The 25,420-nt window shown below is 44.1% G+C and overlaps 3 protein-coding genes across 3 annotated transcripts; all 3 read right to left on the bottom strand.

Annotated features, from left to right (window-relative positions):
• Nucleotides 1–2,337: 2,337 nt before the first annotated feature.
• Nucleotides 2,338–5,690, bottom strand: LOC137255806 (tubulin alpha-1D chain-like). The gene is made up of 3 exons (XM_067793347.1): nucleotides 5,574–5,690; nucleotides 4,016–4,238; nucleotides 2,338–3,737 (listed from the first exon to the last, which is right to left on the bottom strand). The coding sequence occupies exons 1-3, from the start codon at nucleotides 5,574–5,576 to the stop codon at nucleotides 2,611–2,613; spliced, it is 1,353 nt and encodes a 450-aa protein (XP_067649448.1). The 5' UTR covers nucleotides 5,577–5,690; the 3' UTR covers nucleotides 2,338–2,610.
• Nucleotides 5,691–8,047: 2,357 nt separating this feature from the next.
• On the bottom strand, nucleotides 8,048–12,651 carry LOC137255753 (tubulin alpha-1A chain-like). Its single transcript, XM_067793267.1, has 3 exons — nucleotides 12,564–12,651; nucleotides 9,702–9,924; nucleotides 8,048–9,437 (listed from the first exon to the last, which is right to left on the bottom strand). The coding sequence occupies exons 1-3, from the start codon at nucleotides 12,564–12,566 to the stop codon at nucleotides 8,308–8,310; spliced, it is 1,356 nt and encodes a 451-aa protein (XP_067649368.1). The 5' UTR covers nucleotides 12,567–12,651; the 3' UTR covers nucleotides 8,048–8,307.
• Nucleotides 12,652–15,896: 3,245 nt separating this feature from the next.
• On the bottom strand, nucleotides 15,897–19,389 carry LOC137255752 (tubulin alpha-1A chain-like). Its single transcript, XM_067793265.1, has 3 exons — nucleotides 19,302–19,389; nucleotides 17,552–17,774; nucleotides 15,897–17,297 (listed from the first exon to the last, which is right to left on the bottom strand). Exons 1-3 carry the CDS (start codon nucleotides 19,302–19,304, stop codon nucleotides 16,168–16,170), a joined length of 1,356 nt encoding a protein of 451 aa, XP_067649366.1. The 5' UTR covers nucleotides 19,305–19,389; the 3' UTR covers nucleotides 15,897–16,167.
• Nucleotides 19,390–25,420: the final 6,031 nt, after the last annotated feature.

Below are 25,420 nucleotides of genomic sequence, written 5' to 3'. Positions count from 1 at the left end.
ATTACACCAACCACCATCATCTCGCATAGTATTACACCAACCCCTATCATCTCACATAGTATTACACCAACCCCTATCATCTCACATAGTATTACACCAACCACCATCATCTCGCATAGTATTACACCAACCGTCATCATCTCGCATAGTATTACACCAACCCCTATCATCTCACATAGTGTTACACCAACCACCATCATCTCACATAGTATTACACCAACCCCTATCATCTCACATAGTATGACACCAACCGTCATCATCTCGCATAGTATTACACCAACCCCTATCATCTCACATAGTATTACACCAACCCCTATCATCTCGCATAGTGTTACACCAACCGTCATCATCTCGCATAGTATTACACCAACCACCATCATCTCACATAGTATTACACCAACCCCTATCATCTCGCATAGTATTACACCAACCGTCATGATCTCACATACTGTTACACCAACCACCATCATCTCACATAGTATTACACCAACCCCTATCATCTCGCATAGTATTACACCAACCGTCATGATCTCACATACTGTTACATGAAATCCCAGTCACACAACCCCATACACCACAACACTGAACAGCATTACACCGCCACCTGGCGTCGAAGCCTGACGTCACAGAATGAAGCAGATTGCTGAAATAAAGTGTAAGCTGATTCTCGTCTCTCTAACTTTTAGGTTTCTTTTTTCCCGCGATATACAAGACGGAACCCAGCTTAAAATACCGCTTATGGAAGGGAAGAACTGCCCCGCCACCACCACCCCCCCCCCCCCCCCTCGACGTCTGACAGCGTGATTCATATTTCAAATGACCACCATGTACATCATTTTAATGTTTCCAAAACTCTTCGAATATTTCCTGGTGAATTACATATCCCTACATGTCAGTGTTATATTGAATACTGTAAACGACATTGTAGAGTACGAAATGTTAAATTGGAGATGGCAGATCATTAAACGCATTGAATCACTACGGTCACTTGGCAACTAAGCCACTCATCGATTCATCTGTGTGCTGAAGTCGACTTAGGACAACAAGGAGGCTTTCACTGCTGATGTTGTGTTGTTTACCACCCTGGGTATCTGTGATGTTGTAACCATTGATCTCTTACAACACGTACGCTTAACGCACCTACATCAATAGAAATCCACATTCCTGATCTGCGAAATAACTTACATAATTTATGTTTTCCTATGTTTCCTTTTCCCATTTACATGTATAGCTTCCTCGCTCTCCCTTTGTCTCTCCCCACCCCTCTCTATCTCTCCTCTCTCTCTCATTCTCTCTCTCCTCTCTCTCTCCTCTCTCTCTCTCCTCTCTCTCTCTCTCTCCGAACTCTCTCTCCGAACTCTGTCCGAACTCCCTCTCGTCCTAACTAGACGATCACAGGTCCTTGACGAAAATCCATCGTGTTCAGCATTTTAGCCGCCGTGATATTGCTGGAATATTGATATATGCAGCGTAAAACTAAACACTCACTCAGTGTTTATGATAGGTCCGCTTCATCTCAACGTCACGAAAGAGCGTCAGTGAAGTTATTCCAAATGGCCATGCATATTAATTTCAAGACGCTGTTGTTCCCTTCAACATACAAAGATATTTGATCATCAGTTAACATCTCAGATTTGTTTCATAAATAAGTCCTTGTGTTTCATTAACGTAGCGGGCTTTTTAAAGGTTTCAGTTAACTGCTTACAGACGGACCCAAAAGAAGTCGCTCTCGCTCACAGAGATATTTTACTTTGTGTTTCCGTCACATAACTGAAATGCATATGATATCTCTCTCACTCCCACCGAGATGACTGGAAGACGGACTAAGCAGTCTGAACATAACAGTCACTGGAGATGGTAGGTTAACCAAGCTCACAACTATGTTACATTGTCGTGTTAGCAATCGAGAAGACGTCCTGGTTGGTTTAAATAGACTGTAAAATGTTTTTTGATTTGTAGGCACCATACAAGATGTGTTTCTCTGATAGATGTCGTTCCTTCCACAATACGTTAAGTCATCGTGATATAAACGACGCCATATTGCAGATATGACAGCAGACACCGAAACATGGCTTGTGAATAACTGCGCAATGAGCGAGTTTAGTTTTTCACCGCTCCTAGCCCCAGCAATATCACGGCCGGGGAGACCAGAAATCTGCTCAACACTTCGTAACAATGTGGGGAATCGAACCCGTGCCTTCGGCAGCACCAGAGAATTCCTTAACCACTAGCCAGACAGAGGCTACTGAATCCAGCTGTGGAGGATAAATAGAAAAGGTCATGACAAATACCTCCATCTTGGCCTCATTATGTTGACGGAAAGCAAAGAAGGGGAAGTCGATGACAGCTGTATTTTATTCAGTTCATTAAGAAACAAAGGTGCAAAAATTCCATATTCAGATGAGAACAGAAATACAAGCAAAATTTGCTTTTAAAACAAACAGAATTAGCAGTCTGAGTATGTTTAACTGGATAATTACTTCAAGGGTGAACATATAAATAGGTGACTTTCCACATTCTAGAAATCACAGTTGTCTGCAATAAAGGTATCTTTGGGCAAGATACATTCAGCAGGACAGGACATGTCGTGCCTTTAACATGGTTCCATGTCTAGTATTCGTCTCCTTCCTCCTCTTCGTCCTGAGCGGAATCCATTCCAACTTCCTCGTAGTCCTTCTCCAGGGCTGCCAAGTCCTCACGGGCCTCGGAGAACTCTCCCTCCTCCATACCCTCACCCACGTACCAGTGGACGAAGGCTCGTTTGGCGTACATCAGGTCGAACTTGTGGTCAAGACGAGCCCAAGCCTCGGCAATGGCAGTGGTGTTGCTCAACATGCAAACAGCTCTCTGGACCTTGGCCAGATCACCACCGGGAACAACAGTTGGTGGCTGATAGTTGATGCCCACCTTGAAACCAGTGGGACACCAGTCGACAAACTGGATGGTTCTCTTAGTCTTGATGGTGGCGATGGCAGCGTTGACGTCCTTCGGGACAATATCACCACGGTAAAGCAGACAGCAGGCCATATACTTTCCGTGACGGGGATCGCATTTGACCATCTGGTTGGCGGGCTCGAAACAAGCACTGGTGACTTCAGCAACACTCAGCTGTTCGTGGTAGGCCTTCTCCGCAGAGATCACTGGTGCATAGGTAGCCAAAGGGAAATGAATACGTGGATAGGGCACCAAGTTGGTCTGGAACTCGGTCAGATCCACGTTCAGGGCACCATCAAATCGGAGTGAAGCAGTGATGGAGCTGACAATCTGACCAATCAGACGGTTCAAATTGGTGTATGTTGGACGTTCAATGTCGAGGTTGCGGCGGCAGATGTCGTAGATAGCCTCGTTGTCGACCATGAAGGCGCAGTCGGAGTGTTCAAGGGTGGTGTGGGTAGTCAGGATGGAGTTGTAGGGCTCCACGACGGCAGTAGACACCTGTGGGGCGGGGTATATGGCGAACTCAAGCTTGGATTTCTTGCCGTAGTCCACAGACAACCGTTCCATCAAGAGAGAGGTGAAGCCGGAGCCAGTACCACCACCGAAGCTGTGGAAGATGAGGAAGCCCTGGAGTCCAGTGCACTGGTCAGCCAACTTCCTGATGCGGTCAAGGACAAGGTCAATAAGCTCTTTGCCTACAGTGTAGTGGCCACGAGCGTAGTTGTTGGCGGCGTCCTCCTTGCCGGTGACAAGCTCCTCGGGATGGAACAGCTGGCGGTAAGTCCCGGTACGGACCTCATCTGTGGAAGAGAATTGTATCTTCTGGATCTGTCCTGATACCAAATTAATTCTTCGTGTCGTCAAGATAATATTGACGATTGATCGTCTGAGTCTAAAGAACTTTTTTCGTCAGTTCTTTATAAATGCCTGTGGTACACACGTCATGTCTTAAACAGTGCTGAATTAAATGTCCACATGACAGACCATGTAACGGTATGACTGTAATGAAATCGACAAGTCTTTAAATCACTCATAACCACGGCACTTACCCACTACCGTTGGCTCAAGGTCGACTTACCCACTACCGTTGGCTCAAGGTCGACGAAGACGGCCCTGGGGACATGTTTTCCCGCTCCAGTCTCGCTGAAGAAGGTGTTGAAGGAGTCGTCACCACCCCCGATGGTTTTGTCAGAGGGCATCTGGCCATCGGGCTGGATGCCGTGCTCCAGACAATACAACTCCCAGCATGCATTGCCCATCTGGACTCCAGCCTGGCCGACGTGGACAGAGATGCATTCCCTCTGGAAACAATGAATACGGTTGACTATACGAACTTGCATGAAAACAGGTTCGTAGAGCAGGAATGCGTCGGTTATGTTCATAGCTGTATCAGGAGTTATTCCACAAAATATTCACAAAAATTGAATTCGTTTCTGAGGATAGTCAAGGACAATCTTTTCTGTTGCCTCCTTCTGTTGCTGGCTCATGCTCCATCAGACATTATGGAGTTCTTTCACGGAGCACCTTCTTACAATTAAAATGAGAGCTGTTAAATGCATTATTAGTCATATATAATTTACACCTTCGGTATTTCAGTATCTGTGGCTCATGTGACGTGACCGTCGCCATGTAGCCGGAATATTACTGACTGCGGCGTAAAACTAAACTACCTCACTCACTCACTCACTCATGTCACGAAACTTGCCTTTTAACTTACATCAATCTGTATTTTTAAGGAATAAGTATCGATATTCGTTTCAGTGATGGCTGTATAATTAATCTGAAGTGATGACTGTTGAATAGGACATAGCATACACATCAATATCTTCCATGATTTCACACCATCTTATCAGTGATGACGTCACGGACAAATGACTATCTGGTTCACTTAGTTTGTCGATGTAAACATAACACTACGGTTGCCATGGTAGCATCACGGGAGACTGCACACGGCGTGATACATCCACGAGGATGACACAGACAGCGGAATAACGTTCATGACAACGCCTTCTAAACGATAACGTCCTATTAATCGATTCCCCACATAGGCACAATATGTGTAGCCCATTTCTGGTGTCCAACGCCGTGATATGGTTGGAATATTGCTAAAAGCGGCGTAACACCACACTCATTCATTCACTAATACTTTCAAATAAACACCGACAGAACAATATTAGAATTATTTCAAGATAGGTATAGCCATTGGGGCACAGCACATACAATTCCTTGTAGGTATACCTGAATATACATGTTGCTACCTGGGTTGATGAACAGTTGCTTTACTAAGTTGTAGGCTAAATGATGTAGGCTAAAGTCTCTAGGGCCTTGGAATGAATATACTAAGCCACAACCGTATCTTCACAACACCTCTCCACATCATTAATCACTATGTTTAGCATGATAACTATGCTTATTGATCTTCCGACAGGAATACCTATATTTTCAGTCTTCTGTTGCTAACGTTTATGCTACCTTCAAGACTGGGTCAAGAGTTATGTTGCCAACAGCTTATGAATGACACCAACACTCCCGTGCCAGAAGTTCCTACAAACGAGCGTCTAAAGTTATACTCGAAATGCCCGAAGCCACTGTGGCTTCATGTAGTGTTACTGCATTAACCAAAACATTGTACTTACCATGGTGAGCTAACAGTGGTGCCTGACCTGTCAAAGACGAACTCGCTGAAACCCTTCCAATGAAGACCGGCGAGACGAATGAACCTGTGACAGTAGTGGTGATCAATTGTACCAGACTCGTTGCCAAGACAGTCGCGAAACAATTGTCACTATCAACAGTTCGTCTCCAGCACTTTAATCATTTAAAACCACTTGTGCCTCGTGCCTTGTTTCTTCATATAAGCACTGAAACGTGACGTCTTGGTTGATTGATAATGCCGACTGCGTCAGTTTATTTGTCAGTATGTACTTTGTTGAAGTTTTAGTTGTTAGAGAAAGATGATGAAGTAGGTGGGGAGGAAGGATCGATGTTTTAAATACATTGGCTGCTTTGTATCTACAGTTGCCCTAGCTGCTCTGTTGACTTAAATATTTCTATCCCTGGGATGTCCTTAAGTGCAAATTGCCAACTGATACCAACATAGATGGACGGTTGGTCAGTTGATTGGTCAGAACCAGGAAGATGCAGGCCAACAGGAGATGGAGTCTCGGGTGATAAGCACTAGGCATTACTAATGATGGAACGGGCAAATGGTTGTCTGGTTCAATGAGCATGTCATAATCAAAATGAACACTAGTTGTCATTGTAGCTGAACGGATATCGCACCAGCGCTCTACGTGTTTTTTTAAGTTTGTACATATACCATGAGGGGTTGTAGATCTGGGTGACACACCTGCACTATCAGCGATAATATGGCCATTACTTCGATTAAAGAGTCACAACAGTCTTTATGTTACAATGTACGTCAGTTATGAAAACCCATTGCTCTTATTATTTGTGATTCTATTCCCTGAATAAACGAGCCATGGTTTTCCAACAGCTGACAGTGACTGTCTCTAGGTGACGGATTCCCCAGCTGTTTATGGTGACTGTCTCTGGGTGACGGATTCCCCACTGGTTATAATGACTGTCTGTGAGTAACGGATTCCCCCACTTTTTATGGTGACTGTCCCTAGGTGACGGATTCCCCTACTGCTTATGGTGACTGTCTCTGGGTGACGGATTCCCCAAGTGTGTATGGTGACTGTCCCTAGGTGACGGACTCCCCTACTGCTTATGGTGACTGTCTCTGGGTGACGGATTCCCCAAATGTGTATGGTGACTGTCCCTAGGTGACGGATTCCCCTACTGTTTATGGTGACTGTCCCTAGGTGACGGATTCCCCTACTGCTTATGGCGACTGTCTCTAGGTGACGGATTCCCCCACTGTTTATGGTGACTGCCTCTGGGTGACGGATTCCCTCACTGTTTATGGTAACTGTCTCTGGGTGACGGATTCCCCCACTGTTTATGGTGACCGGTTCTCCCACAGATTATGTCAACTGTCTCTTTTTTCTCTCACAGTTGATCTGAATTGATCGTAAGTGACTGGTTCTCCTGTTGTTTATCATAATTATCCCAGGGTGACTGGTTCTCCCAAACTTTAGATTGATTGTCACAAGGTTCCCACACAGTTTACAGCGATTTTCTCTACAATTCTACAGGTTCATCTGTTCATGAAGAGAAGTTGTGTTTTCCTCACAGCCGCCCTGGAGAACATCAAACTCGTGTTCTTCTGTTCTAACAGTTGTACAGATGTGAGGTTCGCAAGAAGGTCACAGAACATCATGCAATATTGTGTAAACATAATGATGCCGCAATCTCGTTTCATCCTTTGTACTGTTGCCCGGATGATGGCAGTGTGATACACAACTATTTTCGAATTAACGACCACGCTGTTTCCGCTATGGGATTCAAATTACGTGTGCCTAGCTTTCAAATTTGTCCAGTATTACATTGGTCTGTCTATTCGTTAAGCTACTTAATTTAGGTGATCATATTCCGAATGGCCATGCATGTTCATTTCAAGACGCTGTTGTTCCCTCAACGTTCAGGGATCTTCTAGTGATCGGTTCTTATCCTAGATTCGTGTCGGTGATGATACCTGGTGTTTCCTTAACGTTGCGGCCTTTTTGAAGTACTACTTGCTGCCTTGTCAAAAAGAAGTCGAACACTCGCCGCTTAGACTTTTCGCGATATTACTGAAATGCCGCTCTCATTCACACGCACCGAAATAACGGGAAGATGGAATAAACCGTGTTAGCATAACAGTTACTGTCTAACTACTGGAGATGTTTGGTTCAGCAAACTGACAGCTATTTTACAACTTCGAGTTAATAATCACGACGACTCAGTGGTTATTTAAGTGAAATGTTTCTTTATTTATCGGCAGCATACCAGGCTTGTTTCTCTGATAGATGTCTTTCCTCAAGCAGTAAACTAAGATGCCGTGATTAAAATACAATCTGCTATGCTTTGCAAATACATAGCTAGTATTGTAGAGTCTACTTAATCAAGGTGTGGAGAATTAATAGAAACGGTCATGACAAATACCACCATCTTGGCCTCATTATGCTGACGGGAAACAAAACAAATGGGGAACGTTGATAACAGCTGTATTCTATTCAGTTTATTACTTTAAATCAACACTGTTCTTGGATAAACAAAAAGTAACAGAGTCCGAATTCAGACGTCAAAAGGGATAAAAACAAATTTGCTATTAGAACATTTGATGTTTAAACTGGATAACATTAGGGTTGACAGATAAACAGGTGACTTTTCGCTGTAGTTTAATGCTAGAAATCACAGTTCCCCGGAATACAGTTATATTTGTGAAAGAATATCTAACAAGAAAGGACACAAGAAGTTCCATGTCTAGTATTCGTCTCCTTCCTCCTCACCCTCGGCATCAACAGAGTCGACTCCAACCTCCTCGTAGTCCTTCTCCAAAGCAGCCAAGTCTTCACGGGCCTCGGAGAACTCTCCCTCTTCCATACCCTCACCCACGTACCAGTGGACGAAGGCTCGTTTGGCGTACATCAGGTCGAACTTGTGGTCAAGACGAGCCCAAGCCTCGGCAATGGCAGTGGTATTGCTCAACATACAGACGGCTCTCTGGACCTTGGCCACGTCACCACCGGGAACAACTGTTGGTGGCTGATAGTTGATGCCCACCTTGAAACCAGTTGGACACCAGTCGACAAACTGGATGGTTCTCTTCGTCTTGATGGTGACGATGGCAGCGTTGACGTCCTTCGGGACGACATCACCACGGTAAAGCAGACAGCAGGCCATATACTTTCCGTGACGGGGATCGCATTTGACCATCTGGTTGGCGGGCTCGAAACAAGCACTGGTGACTTCAGCAACACTCAGCTGTTCGTGGTAGGCCTTCTCCGCAGAGATGATTGGGGCATAGGTAGCCAAAGGGAAATGAATACGTGGATAGGGCACCAAGTTGGTCTGAAATTCGGTCATATCCACGTTCAAGGCACCATCAAATCGGAGAGAGGCAGTGATGGAGCTGACAATCTGACCAATCAGACGGTTCAAATTGGTGTATGTTGGACGTTCAATGTCGAGGTTACGTCGGCAGATGTCGTAGATAGCTTCGTTGTCGACCATGAAGGCGCAGTCGGAGTGTTCAAGGGTGGTGTGGGTGGTCAGGATGGAGTTGTAGGGCTCCACGACGGCGGTAGACACCTGTGGGGAAGGGTATATGGCGAACTCAAGCTTGGCTTTCTTCCCATAGTCCACAGACAACCGTTCCATCAAGAGAGAGGTGAAGCCGGAGCCAGTACCACCACCGAAGCTGTGGAAGATGAGGAAGCCCTGGAGTCCAGTGCACTGGTCAGCCAACTTCCTGATGCGGTCAAGGACAAGGTCAATAAGCTCTTTGCCTACAGTGTAATGGCCACGAGCGTAGTTGTTGGCGGCGTCCTCCTTGCCGGTGATCAGCTGCTCGGGATGGAACAGCTGGCGGTAAGTTCCGGTACGGACCTCATCTGTTAAAGAGAAATGGACCTTCAGGATATGTTCTGATACCAAATTGATTCTTCTTCTTCTCAAGATGATACTGAAGATTAATCATCTGTGTCAAAACAACATTTCTTAGATTTCTTTTTTCGTCAGTACTTTATAAATGCCTGTGGTACACACGCTACGGCTTAAACACTTCTAATTTCAATGTCCACATGACAGACCATGTAACGGTATGACTGTAATGAAATCACTAAAGTCTATGCATCACTCAAAATCACGGCACTTACCGACAACAGTGGGTTCAAGGTCGACGAAGACGGCCCTGGGGACGTGTTTCCCTGCTCCTGTCTCGCTGAAGAAGGTGTTGAAGGAGTCGTCACCACCACCGAGGGTCTTGTCAGAGGGCATCTGACCATCAGGCTGGATGCCATGCTCCAGACAATACAACTCCCAGCATGCATTGCCAATCTGACATCCGGCCTGGCCGACGTGGATAGAGATGCATTCCCTCTGGAAACATGAGTAAGGTTGACTTTTAGAACTTGCATGAAAACAGGTTCTTAGAGCAGGTATGTGGTGGCTATGTTTACAACTGTATCAAGAGAGATTCAGAGGGGCTGTGCACGTGTAATACTTCGAACATCAAAGGTGTTCACTCTAAAACACATTCACATTCACATTCACATTCACATTCACATTCACATTCACATTCACATTCACATTCACAGGTGTTTTCATCCTCTACACCAAATGGAATTTGTCTCTGAGGATGGTTGAAAACAGTCTTCACTGTTGCCATTGTATAGTTATATGTGAGTTTGATATCAAGGCTGATTAATACTACACCAGATATTACGGAACCCCTGGACGAAGCATCTCTGTACAATTAAAGTAAGAGCTATTAAATGCATTTTCAGTTATATATAATTTTCGCCTGTAGTATTTTAGTATATGTGGCTCACGTGAGGTGACCGCCGCCATATAGCCGGAAAATTGCTGAATGCGGCGTAAAGCTAAACTGAATCACACTCACTCACTAATATCACAGAAGTTACTTTATAATCATAACATTGAATACTAGTAATTGAATATTGTGGTGAAAGAGTCATCGACGATCACCTTTAACTCGATCCGTACTTACAAAAAATATGTATCGATATTCGTTTCAGTGATGACTGTATAATTACGTCATCCAATCTGAAGTGATGACTGTTGAATAGGACATAGCATACATATCAGTATATTCCATGATTTCACACCATCTCAAATTATTCAGATATTTCTCACCAAAATATATGTTATATTTCGTACATTTTGTTAAAGTATTCACGTTGTAGCAGACTTGTTATCGGTAACTTGCGTAACTGACAGCTGACCATGCTACTGGCATCGCCCCATGCCGCTAAAAGCCTGATTGAGAATACACTCCAGTGTTTGTAGTGACCGCTCCGGCCACAACTTAATGGTCAAATATTCAAACCTGTACACGCTGTAAAGTTAGACAGATGTAGATGTGGAGGCTTAACCACGTACATTACTGGTTATTACTCAACTTTTCCGACAATACACGGCCAATTATAATCTCTAAAGCCATCTCCAAAAATTGAGTAATATCTCGATGCCATAACTTTTCAAAAGTTAGGCAAAGCGTCGTCTCCATTTCAGGGAAACTGATCATACCATACAAGCAGAGAGTTCAGCTATATAAGCACCAGGGTCTGAAACATGCATCAGTCTGACCCTGGGACCCTTCTGTTTGTATCAAGGTAAGACATAGTTGCTTAATGCTTTGCTGTTTCCATATTTTTTTTATTAAAATGCGCCTTACTTGAACAATGAACCTAGTTCTATATGTTATCAAAGTCATATTCTAATCTTGTACCTTGGCCGCGCTGTTATGATTAATGTAACTTATCATGCAACGGTATCATTACTACGGTAGTTCTGTATGCCGATACTTTGTAAGACTGGTATAGTTATAACTTAAACACAAAATCTGGCTGTATGACAAGTTTACAAGTCAGGCTTCTATTATTTCTAAACTATCGCAATATGTGTCCTGGACATTTCCGTTAACAATGTATATACGTGAGTTCTGTAATTTAGGATATGTACAGGTGACACGCTGTGAGAATGCGGTTTAAGTCGCCATATTCGCACAACTGTATTATTCGTATGTGTAGAATTCGTCTTTTCAAATATTATGGAAAATGTTGAATAATACCCATACTTTCCCGTGTCAATTCACTGTTCAGTTACATTCCTGCCTGACAGACGGAGTTATTAGTTCACTTCAATTCGGATGTTTAACCATCGCATATTGTCGAAACCCAAAACCAATTCTAGGTGCGAAGTATCCTTGGTGATAAACCAAGTACGACTTTAGTAGCATCACGGGAGACTGCACACGGTGTGATACATCCACCAGGATGACACAGACAGCGGAATAACTTTCATGAGCTTTCTACATGACATCGTCCAGTTCATCATTTCCCCACATGGGCACAATATGTGAAGCCCATGTCTGGTGTCCAAAGCCGTGCTATTGCTGGAATGTTGCTAAAAGCGATGTAACACCATACTCATTCATTCGCTGTTAGTTTCGAATAAACATTGACAGAACAATATTGATAAAACAGGTAGAGTCACTGGTACACAGCACACACAGTTCCTTACAGGCATATCTGAATACACATGTGTATCCACAAGTACCTAACAGTGGATAAACAGTTGCTTTTATATTGTAGGCTAATCTCTAGGGCATAGTTTAAATACACTCATCCACAACAGGATCCCTTACTTTAAGTCAATCTCACAACACTCTACACAACACCTCTCCTCATCATTAAAAACTGTGTTGATTATGATAACCGTGATTACAAATTTAAGGTATTTACAGGAATCCCTACCATTCTTCTGTTACCTTGAAGATCGTTTTGACTGCGCAGTTTTTATAATGCTAAACATAACTTTTTGATGACTGAGTTATGTTATTAACAGCATATGAATGACACCAACACTCCCATATCAGAAGTCCCTACAAGCGAGCGTCTAAAGGTATACTCGAAGTGCCCGAAACACCGGTGCATCTGTACCAGCCACTGTGGCTTCATGTAGTGTTACTGCCTTAAGCAAAACATTGTACTTACCATGGTGAGCTTACAGTGGTACCTGACCTGTCAAAGACGAACTCGCTGAAACCTTTCCGACGGAGACCGGCGAGATGAATGAAACTGCGACAGCAGTGGTAATCAATTGTACCGGGCTCGTTGCCAAGACAGTCGCGAGACAATTGTCACTATCAACAGTTCGTCTCCAGCACTTTAATCATTTAAAACCACTTGTGCCTCGTGCCTTGTTTCTTCATCTAAACACTGAATCGTGACGTCTTGGTTGGTTGATAATGCCGACTGCGTCAGTTTATTTGTCAGTATGTACTTTGTTGAAGTTTTAGTTGTTAGGGAAATATGATGATGTAGGTGAGGAGGAAAGATCGATGTTTTAAATACATTGGCTGCTTTGTATCTACAGTTGCCCTAGCTGCTCTGTTGACTTAAATATTTCTATCCCTGGGATGTCCTTAAGTGCAAATTGCCAACTGATACCAACATAGATGGACGGTTGGTCAGTTGATTGGTCAGAACCAGGAAGATGCAGGCCAACAGGAGATGGAGTCTCGGGTGATAAGCACTAGGCATTACTAATGATGGAACGGGCAAATGGTTGCCTGGTTCAATGAGCATGTCATTGTCAAAACAAACACTAGTTGTCATTGTAGCTGAACGGATATCGCACAAGATATCTACACGAACGTTTATGTTTGTACATACACCATACGGTGTAGATCTGGGTGACACACCTGCACTATCAGCGATGATATGGCCATTACTTCGATTAAAGAGTCACAACAGTCTTTATGTTACAATGTACGTCAGTTATGAAAACCCATTGCTCTTATTATTTGTGATTCTATTCCCTCAATAAACGAGCCATGGCTTTCCAACAGCTGACAGTGACTGTCTCTAGGTGACGGATTCCCCAGCTGTTTATGGTGACTGTCTCTGGGTGACGGATTCCAACACTTTTGATGGTGACTGTCTCTGGGTGACGGATTCCCCACTGGTTATAATGACTGTCTGTGAGTAACGGATTCCCCAACTGTTTATGGTGACTGTCCCTAGGTGACGGATTCCCCTACTGCTTATGGTGACTGTCTCTGGGTGACGGACTCCCCCATCGTTTATGGTGACTGTCTCTGGGTAACGTATTCCCCAAATGTGTATGGTGACTGTCTCTGGGTAACGTATTCCCCAAATGTGTATGGTGACTGTCTCTGGGTAACGTATTCCCCAAATGTGTATGGTGACTGTCTCTGGGTAACGTATTCCCCAAATGTGTTTGGTGACTGTCTCTGGGTGACGTATTCCCCAAATGTGTATGGTGACTGTCTCTGGGTGACGGACTCCCCCATCGTTTATGGTGACTGTCTCTGGGTAACGAATTCCCCAAATGTGTATGGTGACTGTCTCTGGGTAACGTATTCCCCAAATGTGTATGGTGACTGTCTCTGGGTAACGTATTCCCCAAATGTGTATGGTGACTGTCTCTGGGTAACGTATTCCCCAAATGTGTTTGGTGACTGTCTCTGGGTAACGTATTTCACAAATGTGTATGGTGACTGTCTCTGGGTAACGCATTCCCCAGATGTGTATGGTGACTGTCTCTGGGTAACGCATTCCCCAAATGTGTATGGTGACTGTCTCTGGGTAACGTATTCCCCAAATGTGTATGGTGACTGTCTCTGGGTAACGAATTCCCCAAATGTGTATGGTGACTGTCTCTGGGTAACGTATTCCCCAAATGTGTATGGTGACTGTCTCTGGGTGACGTATTCCCCAAATGTGTATGGTGACTGTCTCTGGGTAACGTATTCCCCAAATGTGTATGGTGACTGTCTCTGGGTAACGTATTTCACAAATGTGTATGGTGACAGTCTCTGGGTAACGTATTCCCCAAATGTGTATGGTGACTGTCTCTGGGTGACGTATTCCCCAAATGTGTATGGTGACTGTCTCTGGGTAACGTATTCCCCAAATGTGTATGGTGACTGTCTCTGGGTAACGTATTCCCCAAATGTGTATGGTGACTGTCTCTGGGTAACGCATTCCCCAAATGTGTATGGTGACTGTCTCTGGGTAACGTATTCCCCAAATGTGTATGGTGACTGTCTCTGGGTAACGCATTCCCCAAATGTGTATGGTGACTGTCTCTGGGTAACGTATTCCCCAAATGTGTATGGTGACTGTCTTTGGGTGACGTATTCCCCAAATGTGTATGGTGACTGTCTCTGGGTAACGGATTCCCCCACTGGTTGTGGTGACCGGTTCTCCCACAGTTTATGTGAACTGTCTCTGGATAACGTTTTCTCTCACAGTTGATCTGAATTGGTCCTAAGTGACTGGTTCTCCTGTTGTTTATTATAATTATCCCAGGGTGACTGGTTCTCCCAAACTTTAGATTGATTGTCACAAGTTTCCCACACAGTTTACAGCGATTTTCTCTACAATTCTACAGGTTCATCTGTTCATGAAGAGAAGTTGTGTTTTGCTCACAGCCGCCCTGGAGAACATCACAATCGTGTTCTTCTGTTCCGGCAGTTGTACAGATGTGAGGTTCGCAAGAAGGTCACAGAACATCATGCAATATTGTGTAAACATAATGATGCCGCAATCTCGTTTCATCCTTTGTACTGTTGCCCGGATGATGGCAGTGTGATACACAACTATTTTCGAATTAACGACCACGCTGTTTCCGCTATGGGATTCAAATTACGTGTGCCCAGCTTTCAAGTTTGTCCAGTATTACATTGTTCCATCCATACGTTAAGCTACTCAATTACGGTGATCATATTCCGAATGGCCATGCATGTTCATTTCAAGACGCTGTTGTTCCCTCAACGTTCAGGGATCTTCTAGTGATCGGTTCTTATCCTAGATTCGTGTCGGTGATGATACCTGGTGTTTCCTTAATGTTGCGGCCTTTTTGAAGTACTACTTGCTGCCTTGTTGAAAAGAAGTCAAACACTCGCCGCTTAGACTTTTCGTGAAATACCGCTCTCATTCACACGCACCGAAATAACGGGAAGATGGAATAAACCGTGTTAGCATAACAGTTACTATCTAACTACTGGAGATGTTTGGTTAAACAAACTGACAGCTATCACGACGACTCAGTGGTTATTTAAGTGAAATGTTTCTTTATTTGTCGGCAGCATACCAGGCTTGTTTCTCTGATAGATGTCTTTCCTCAAGCAGTAAACTAAGATGCCGTGATTAAAATACAATCTGCTATGCTTTGCAAATACATAGCTAGTATTGTAGAGTCTACTTAATCAAGGTGTGGAGAATTAATAGAAACGGTCATGACAAATACCACCATCTTGGCCTCATTATGCTGACGGGAAACAAAACAAATGGAGAACGTTGATAACAGCTGTATTTTATTCAGTTTATTACTTTAAATCAACACTGTTCTTGGATAAACAAAAAGTAACAGAGTCCGAATTCAGACGTCAAAAGGGATAAAAACAAATTTGCTATTAGAACATTTGATGTTTAAACTGGATAACATTAGGGTTGACAGATAAACAGGTGACTTTTCGCTGTAGTTTAATGCTAGAAATCACAGTTCCCCGGAATACAGTTATATTTGTGAAAGAATATCTAACAAGAAAGGACACAAGAAGTTCCATGTCTAGTATTCGTCTCCTTCCTCCTCACCCTCGGCATCAACAGAGTCGACTCCAACCTCCTCGTAGTCCTTCTCCAAAGCAGCCAAGTCTTCACGGGCCTCGGAGAACTCTCCCTCTTCCATACCCTCACCCACGTACCAGTGGACGAAGGCTCGCTTCGCGTACATCAGGTCAAACTTGTGGTCAAGACGAGCCCAGGCCTCGGCAATAGCAGTGGTGTTGCTCAACATACAGACGGCTCTCTGGACCTTGGCCACGTCACCACCGGGGACAACTGTTGGTGGCTGATAGTTGATGCCCACCTTGAAACCAGTTGGACACCAGTCAACGAACTGGATGGTCCTCTTGGTCTTGATGGTGGCGATGGCAGCGTTGACGTCCTTCGGGACGACATCACCACGGTAAAGCAGACAGCAGGCCATGTACTTGCCGTGACGGGGATCGCATTTGACCATCTGGTTGGCGGGCTCGAAACAAGCACTGGTGACTTCAGCAACACTCAACTGTTCGTGGTAGGCCTTCTCCGCAGAAATGATTGGTGCATAGGTAGCCAAAGGGAAGTGAATACGTGGATAGGGCACCAAGTTGGTCTGAAATTCAGTCATATCCACGTTCAGGGCACCATCAAATCGGAGAGAGGCAGTGATGGAGCTGACAATCTGACCAATCAGACGGTTCAAATTGGTGTATGTTGGACGTTCAATGTCGAGGTTACGTCGGCAGATGTCGTAGATAGCCTCGTTGTCGACCATGAAGGCGCAGTCGGAGTGTTCCAAGGTGGTGTGGGTGGTCAGGATGGAGTTGTAGGGCTCCACGACGGCGGTCGATACCTGTGGGGAAGGGTAAATGGCGAACTCAAGCTTGGCTTTCTTGCCGTAGTCCACAGACAACCGTTCCATCAAGAGAGAGGTGAAGCCGGAGCCAGTTCCGCCACCGAAGCTGTGGAAGATGAGGAAGCCCTGGAGTCCAGTGCACTGGTCAGCCAACTTCCTGATGCGGTCAAGGACAAGGTCAATAAGCTCTTTGCCTACGGTGTAGTGGCCACGAGCGTAGTTGTTGGCGGCGTCCTCCTTGCCGGTGATCAGCTGCTCGGGATGGAACAGCTGGCGGTAGGTGCCGGTACGGACCTCATCTGTTAAAGAGAAATGGACCTTCAGGATATGTTCTGATACCAAAATGATTCTTCTTCTTGTCAAGATGATACTGAAGATCAATCATCTGCGTCTAAAGAACATTTGATTTCTTTCTTCGTCAGTTTTTCATAAATGCCTGTGGTACACACGCCATGTCTTAAGCACTTCTGAATTAAATGGACACAGACCATGTAAAGGTATGACTGTAATATATTCAGAAAAAATATAAGCCACTCATAACCACGGCACCTACCGACAACAGTGGGTTCAAGGTCGACGAAGATGGCCCTGGGGACATGTTTCCCTGCTCCAGTCTCGCTGAAGAAGGTGTTGAAGGAGTCGTCACCACCACCGAGGGTCTTGTCAGAGGGCATCTGACCATCAGGCTGGATGCCATGCTCCAGACAATACAACTCCCAGCATGCATTGCCAATCTGACACCCGGCCTGGCCGACGTGGATAGAGATACATTCCCTCTGGAAACATAAGTAAGGTTGACTTTTAGAACTTGCATGAAAACAGGTTCGTAGAGCAGATATGTGGTGGCTATGTTTACAACTGTATCAAGAGAGATTCAGAGGGGCTGTGCACGTGTAATACTTCGAACATCAAATGTACAGACGTTCACTCTAAAGCAACTTCATGTCACATTCACAGGTGTTTACAACCTTTACACCAAATGGAATTTGTCTCTGAGGATGGTTGAAAGCAGTCTTCAATGTTGCCATTGTATAGTTATATGTGAGTTTGACATCAAGACTGATTAATGCTACACCAGATATTACGGAACTCCTGGACGAAGCATCTCTGTACAATTAAAGTGAGTTATATATAATTTTCGCCTGTAGTATTTTAGTAGCTGTGGTTCACGTAAGGTGACCGCCGCCATATAGCCGGAAAATTGCTGAATGCGGCGTAAAACTAAACTGACTCACTATCTTACTCATATCATGGAACTTACTTTATAATCATAATATTGAATAATTAAATATTTTGGTGAATGAGTCAACAACAATGCCGTTTAACTCGATCAGTACTCTCAAAGAATATGTATCGACATTCGTTTCAGTGATGGCTGTATAATTACGTCATCCAATCTGAAGTGATGACTGTTGAATAGGACATAGCATACATATCAATATCTTCCATGATTTCACACCATCTTATCAGTGATGACGTCACGGACAAATGACTATCTGGTTCACTTAGTTTGTCGATGTAAACATAACACTACGGTTGCCATGGCAGCATCACGGGAGACTGCACACGGCGTGATACATCCACGAGGATGACACAGACAGCGGAATAACGTTCATGAGCTTTCTAAATGACATCGTCCAGTTCATCATTTCCCCACATGGGCACAATATGTGAAGCCCATGTCTGGTGTCCAAAGCCGTGCTATTGCTGGAATGTTGCTAAAAGCGATGTAACACCATACTCATTCATTCGCTGTTAGTTTCGAATAAACATTGACAGAACAATATTGATAAAACAGGTAGAGTCACTGGTACACAGCACACACAGTTCCTTACAGGCATATCTGAATACACATGTGTATCCACAAGTACCTAACAGTGGATAAATAGTTGCTTTTATATTGTAGGCTAATCTCTAGGGCATAGTTTAAATACACTCATCCACAACAGGATCCCTTACTTTAAGTCAATCTCACAACACTCTACACAACACCTCTTCTCATCATTAAAAACTGTGTTGATTATGATAACCGTGATTACAAATGTAAGGTATTTACAGGAATCCCTACCATTCTTCTGTTACCTTGAAGATCGTTTTGACTGCGCAGTTTTTATAATGCTAAACATAACTTTTTGATGACTGAGTTATGTTATTAACAGCATATGAATGACACCAACACTCCCATATCAGAAGTCCCTACAAGCGAGCGTCTAAAGGTATACTCGAAGTGCCCGAAACACCGGTGCATCTGTACCAGCCACTGTGGCTTCATGTTACTGCCTTAAGCAAAACATTGTACTTACCATGGTGAGCTTACAGTGGTACCTGTTCTGTCAAAGACGAACTCGCTGAAACCTTTCCGATGGAGACCGGCGAGACGAATGAAACTGTGACAACAGTGGTGATCAATTGTACCGGGCTCGTTGCCAAGACAGTCGCAAGACAATTGTCACTATCAACATTTCGTCTCCAGCACTTTAATCATTTAAAACCACTTGTGCCTCGTGCTTTGTTTCTTCATACAAGCACTGAATCGTGACGTCTTGGTTGGTTGATGTATGTGAGGAGGAAACATCGATGGTTTAAATACATTGGCTGCTTTGTATCTACAGTTGCCATAGCTGCTCTGATGATAGAATTATTCCTATCCCTGGGATGTCCTTAAGTGTAAACTGCCAACTGATACCAACATAGAAGGACAATGAATCATTTGATTGGTCAGAACCCGGAAGACGAATACTAAACAGCCAAATTGTGCATTTAATGATAAAAGCATAAAACATTTTATTAACTGATGCCTAACTGGGAACATTTTCACATATGGAGGCACTCAAAATGGGCAAGTCCACAATAACATTGTACACTCAACACACGGACACGTGGAGTATTCACTGTAAGGGGATGTACATTGTTGTGGAGTTCTTGATGAATTTGACTGAGTTTAGCTTTGCGCCGCACAAAGCAATATTCCAGCTACATGACGGCGGGTTTCTGCACATGAAGCAGACCTACCAACTTTGGGAGGGAAAATGAGGTCTACTTCATGTGCTTTAGACAAGTAGTGTTAAGTCTGTTATAATTATGTTGTTTCTACCCAACTAATCCGGACTATATGCGTTCTATAGCTCGTTAGTTCTATTTGACTACCTTCTTAGTAACACGGTACATACAAAATGAAATCATATATATATATAGGTTATCACGGGAGTGTGTTTTGGGATGGTTAATTTCCTGCATTATGAATAAACATTGTATTTAGCGAGCATTGGCGATTCCAAAGACTACAACGTCTGCAGTTACTGTTCGTAACCTAATCATTTTATAACGATGCATTGCAGCATGATCAACATGAAGTATGGTGGGAATATCGGTTTCTCGATGACTGCAAGGATCAAATGAAGTCATATTCATCCAATGTTTTCACAATACCAGGTTTCAACTTTTGTGCAGCGACATTTGGCTGTTCTGATATTACTGTAACATATGTTTTCATATGAGCCAAAAAGTCTCGTTTTGTACCAGTGCGAAAGCATCGCTTTTCTAAAAGAGATGACTTATGCTTTCATCATGTAAATTTCCGAATGTGAAATGTGTCGCCTAATGTACACTCTGATAAGAGTTCTGATGTGAAGGATTTGATTTATTTCACTTAGGTTATTGCATTCCGCTTACCATTCCCTATTTTCGAAAAAAGTTCATGTTTTCGTAGAACACAAGATGGCGGCCTCCATGTACCCATTGCCATGTGCTCTGGAATAAAGCCTTGAAGCATGAAACAGACACTGCTTTTCATGGTCCCGCGAGCCGGATACGTTGCCAAATGGATGGACAGCCACTGAACCGTGTCTTTAGTGATGAATCTAAATTTTCCAACATGGAAAGGCTAGCCGACCCAGTCTCCCATGCAGTTACCAATGCCATCACGAAGACACCCCCACTCTGGACATCAACGGTGACAACCTCCACTGCCAGTGCCCAAGGTTTGATTCAGGGTATTATGTCTTTACGTCAATCCTCACGAGAGAGACATTTACCACACCATTTGACAGATTATGTGTTAAATCTCCCAGATGGCAGGAATATAGACAAGTCAGTTCGCTCTGTAGAGAAGTCTGATCACTGCAAAACTAAACACTCCATGATAACCAAGACTTCAAATGTATCCAGACGTTCAGATATGTCAGATGTGTCACTTACCTCTAAACTCAGTGATCTCCAATCAGCAGAATTAACGAGACAAAGAAGGCAACTAGAGTTAGCTGAACTAAAGAGACAGGCTATAGAAGATGCCAAGGTTGATGAAGAAATGAGGGTGTTAAATGATAAAGCATATTTAGCCCGCATGGAAGCAGAGGAGCAAATGCTTAGGGCTCGAAAGCGAGCAGAAGACATTGAACGTCTAGTGATAAGGCAGCGTCATAAAAAGGAATACTGAACTGGGACGAGAGCGCAGGATCCGCAAAGCAGAGAATTCCTTGAAGGAGGCAGATCTTTTGGCATCCCTGATAGGAATAGGTTTGAATCCACCAGCTGCAGTAACCACTTCCACCACTATTACCCCATCAACACATGGTCAGCAAGCTGTAATGGCAAATGTTGAAAACCAGGTTGAACAAGTTGTTTTCAAAACTGAGAAGACTAACCAAGAGGACTCTGCATTCTGTTCATAATGCCATGCCTGTACCATATGAGAAGGAAACTTGTGTGAAACCGGATGAGCCATCCTTGCCACCGAATTTCCCAAACATAGCTGCTGAACCATTCCAAAGTGCTCCAGTTCACCCTTCTTCTGGGGACACATCCTTTGGACCCCAAACTTATGGTCCACCAAGTTTCCCTCATGGACAAACTCCACCTATGATACCAAACATGACTGAACTATTGATTTCCTCATCATATGGGATTCCACGACCTACTTTGCCTTTGTTCAACAGCGAGAAGGAAAAGGACTTTGCCATTCTCAAAATGGCCCTGGATAATCTGGTCAATGTCCATACTCATTTAACTGAACAGTACAAATACCAGTTGTTGCTTGATAGGCTGGGTGGCAGAGCTAAACGTTTAGCAGAAGCATACATGTATGCACCACAGCCTTACCCCGAAGCCTTTGAAGCCCTCAAGAATAAGTACGGTCAGCCTCGTCAGTTAGTTCAAGGAGAGCTTGGAGCAATTTTGAGTATGCCCTTTGTAAAGTTTGGAGATAATGAGGCATTTGAGAACTTTGCCCTTGCTGTACATTCCCTGGTTGGGGTGCTGAAATCTCTGGATGGTGAGAGTTGTGCAGAGTTACAGTGTGGTTCCCATGTGGATAGACTGTTGAGTAAGCTACCAGTGAGGCTAAAAGATAGTTTCATTGAACATTGCCTCAAGACAGGTGTGATAGGAGAGCACTCAAGTCAAACCTACACTCTTTCTCAGTTTAGTTATTGGCTTCAGATTAAATCTCAAGCCAGACGTTTATCTGGTCAAGTCACCTCATCATATCATAATGATGACAACCGATCAGGCAGTGGCAACAAACCCTTGAACATAGGTCGATTCAGACGAGTACCACCAAGGAGAAATGAACCAACAATGATGACCAGTTTCCATACGCGATCTGACTCACGAAACCCAAGTACCCATATTCCTACATCCAGTACAGTAAGTAGGGATGAGACAAAGACGATGACCAAGTTCATAGCCTACTGCCCTTACTGCTCTTCCTCAGAACACTATTTGAACTCTTGTAAGGAGTTTCAGAAACTATCATTAGACGGAATTATCAGATGGATGAAAGAAGGGAACCGATGCTCAAAGTGTGCACGTACTCACAAACCGGTAGACTGTACACTCAGGAAAGTGTGCCACACCTGCAAGGACTGCACTTGACTGTACTCCATGATGCTGTTAAAGCCCAAACTAACAAGGTATATTCAGTCATGACAGAGAAACCAGCAGTTTATGTTGATCAACCCTCCAAACCATGCTCTGTTATGTTGAAATTTGTTAATGTTGTCCTCCATGGCCCAGGTGGTCAGATGGAAACATACGCTGTCCTGGATGATGGATCACAACGAACTATGATTTTCACATCAACTGCAGAAAGGCTTAAACTCTGTGGTAGAACAGATGAAATCCTCCTGTCAACAATCCGGCATGAATCTTACCGTTGTACAGGGAAGAGTGTCAACCTTTCCACATCGCCAGGTGACTCGCCACAGATTCAGTATCCAATATCAAATGCGTTCACCTCACCTTCACTTTGCCTGTCAGAGTACACGTATCCAGTGAAGGATTTGCAGATCAGATGGCCACATTTGAGAGATTATCCTCTACCCTCCATCTACAATGCACAGCGTGTGATCCTGATTGGCTCAGATTATGCAGACATAATTCTCCCACAGGAGCCTGTGCAGTTTGGACCCAAGGGAGCACCGGTCGCTGTACATACGCGACTAGGCTGGTCTTTACAAGGTCAAGCAGACATGCACTTACACTTACGGATGTCACAGACAGTTGAGCAGTGTCTACTCACTTCCAGTGTTCACCGTGATCCTGAGCTTTGGAGTAATGTTGAGAAACTGTGGCAGATTGATGCAGTTCCCAATGGAACAAAGGATGTGACCAGGTCAAAGCAGGACAAGCAAGCCTTGGAAACTTTAGAGACATTCACAGAAAGAGTTGAGATGTATGAAGTAGTGCGATATGCTTCCCCCTTGCTTAGGATTAATAGTGGAGTTTCCCTTATTGCCACAGAAGAATCTGTTAAGCATAATCTCATCCGTACAAAAATGAGACTTACGTCAAATCCTGAACTAGCTCATGTGCACAAGGAAGAGATTCAGAAGTTCGTAGATGCAGGTTACGTGAAGATTATCAGCCCGGAAGAGGCAGGGGAAAGTGCTGAATCTTGGTACATTCCACATCATATTGTGCAACACATTGGAAAGAGTCGTTTGGTGTTCAATTGCTCGTACAGCTATGAAAGCAGAACCCTGAATGAGAATTTACTTCCTGGGCCTCAACTTGGATCGTCCCTGATTGGAGTCTTACTGCGTTTCAGACAGCATCGCGTAGCAATCTCAGGTGACATAAAGGCCATGTTCCACAAAGTGAGACTACTGCCAAAGGATCGACCCTTACTACGATTCATCTGGCGTGACATGGATCAGACAGTTCCACCAAACATTTATGAATGGCAGGTGCTACCTTTCAGAACCACCTGAAGCCCTTGCTGTGCCACATATGCACTGCAGACACATGCACATGGTCACAAAGAGGAAAACCCTGATGTATACAGATCAGTTGCCACAGCTTTCTATGTAGACAACTGCCTAGACAGCGTTCCCACAGCAGCGGAAGCCAAAGTGTTAGTACATGACATGAGTGCTTTGCTGGATAAAGGCGGATTCCACCTCAGGCAGTGGATGATCTACCTACAGAGGACCAGGCAGCCAATTATGAACGTTGGCTCAGTCTTGGCGAAGCAGGACTTACAGAAGGAACCTTGGGACTCCAGTGGCAATGTGACAGTGATGTGCTTGGATATAGGGTCAAGGAAATTAGCCATGATTGCCTCACCACGAAAGTCATATATCGAATCTTGGCAAGCCAGTATGACCCCTTGGGATATTTAACTCCTTTCACAGCAAGAACAAATGTCATTGTCCAAGATCTGTGGAAATTGAAGAGACACTGGGATGCATCTATTGTGGAGGGAAGTGAATATGAGAAGTGATGTTCATGGGAAAATTAGCTACCGAACATTGAGAACGTGAATCTACCTCGATGTTACACGCCTCATCATGTTCATACCACGAATTCAGTTCAACAACTACATATCATCTCGGATGCCTCGGAGCGTGTGTATGGAGCAGTTGCCTTCCTTCGGACAGTGTATCAAGGAAAGGTTTATGTCAGCTTTGTAGAAGCCAGATCCAGAGTTGCTCCAAAACGTCAGCTTTCCATACCTCGACTTGAACTCTCAGCAGCACTGGTGGGAGCACAACTTGCAGACATGCTGAACAGAGAACTTACCTTACCTATTGAAAGAGTCACCTTGTGGAGTGATTCAACAACAGTGCTGCCTTGGCTGAGATCTGATTCGTGCAGATATAAGGTATTTGTTGGAACCAGGGTTGCAGAGATTCAAACTCTGACCAACGTTGCAGATTGGCGGTATGTGAACACGAAAGATAACCCTGCTGATGATCTTACTAGAGGCAAGACACTGGAGAAGCTTGCAAATTCTTCCGCTTGGCAGAATGGTCCATCCTTCCTTCAACAATCACCAGATGAGTGGCCGCCTGACATAGTAATGAAAGTGGAGTATACAATTCAAAATTGTGTGATACGGTTTCCTGAAATGACGTAAAAGACACTACTTGACAATGCAAGACGTTTTGGAAATACATGATGGCAAGCTACTGGCTTGCGTGGT

The sequence above is a fragment of the Haliotis asinina genome, chromosome 11 (genome assembly GCF_037392515.1).
Source record: "Haliotis asinina isolate JCU_RB_2024 chromosome 11, JCU_Hal_asi_v2, whole genome shotgun sequence".
Lineage (NCBI taxonomy): Eukaryota > Metazoa > Mollusca > Gastropoda > Lepetellida > Haliotidae > Haliotis > Haliotis asinina.
This window is presented reverse-complemented; position numbering and strand designations above follow the sequence as displayed.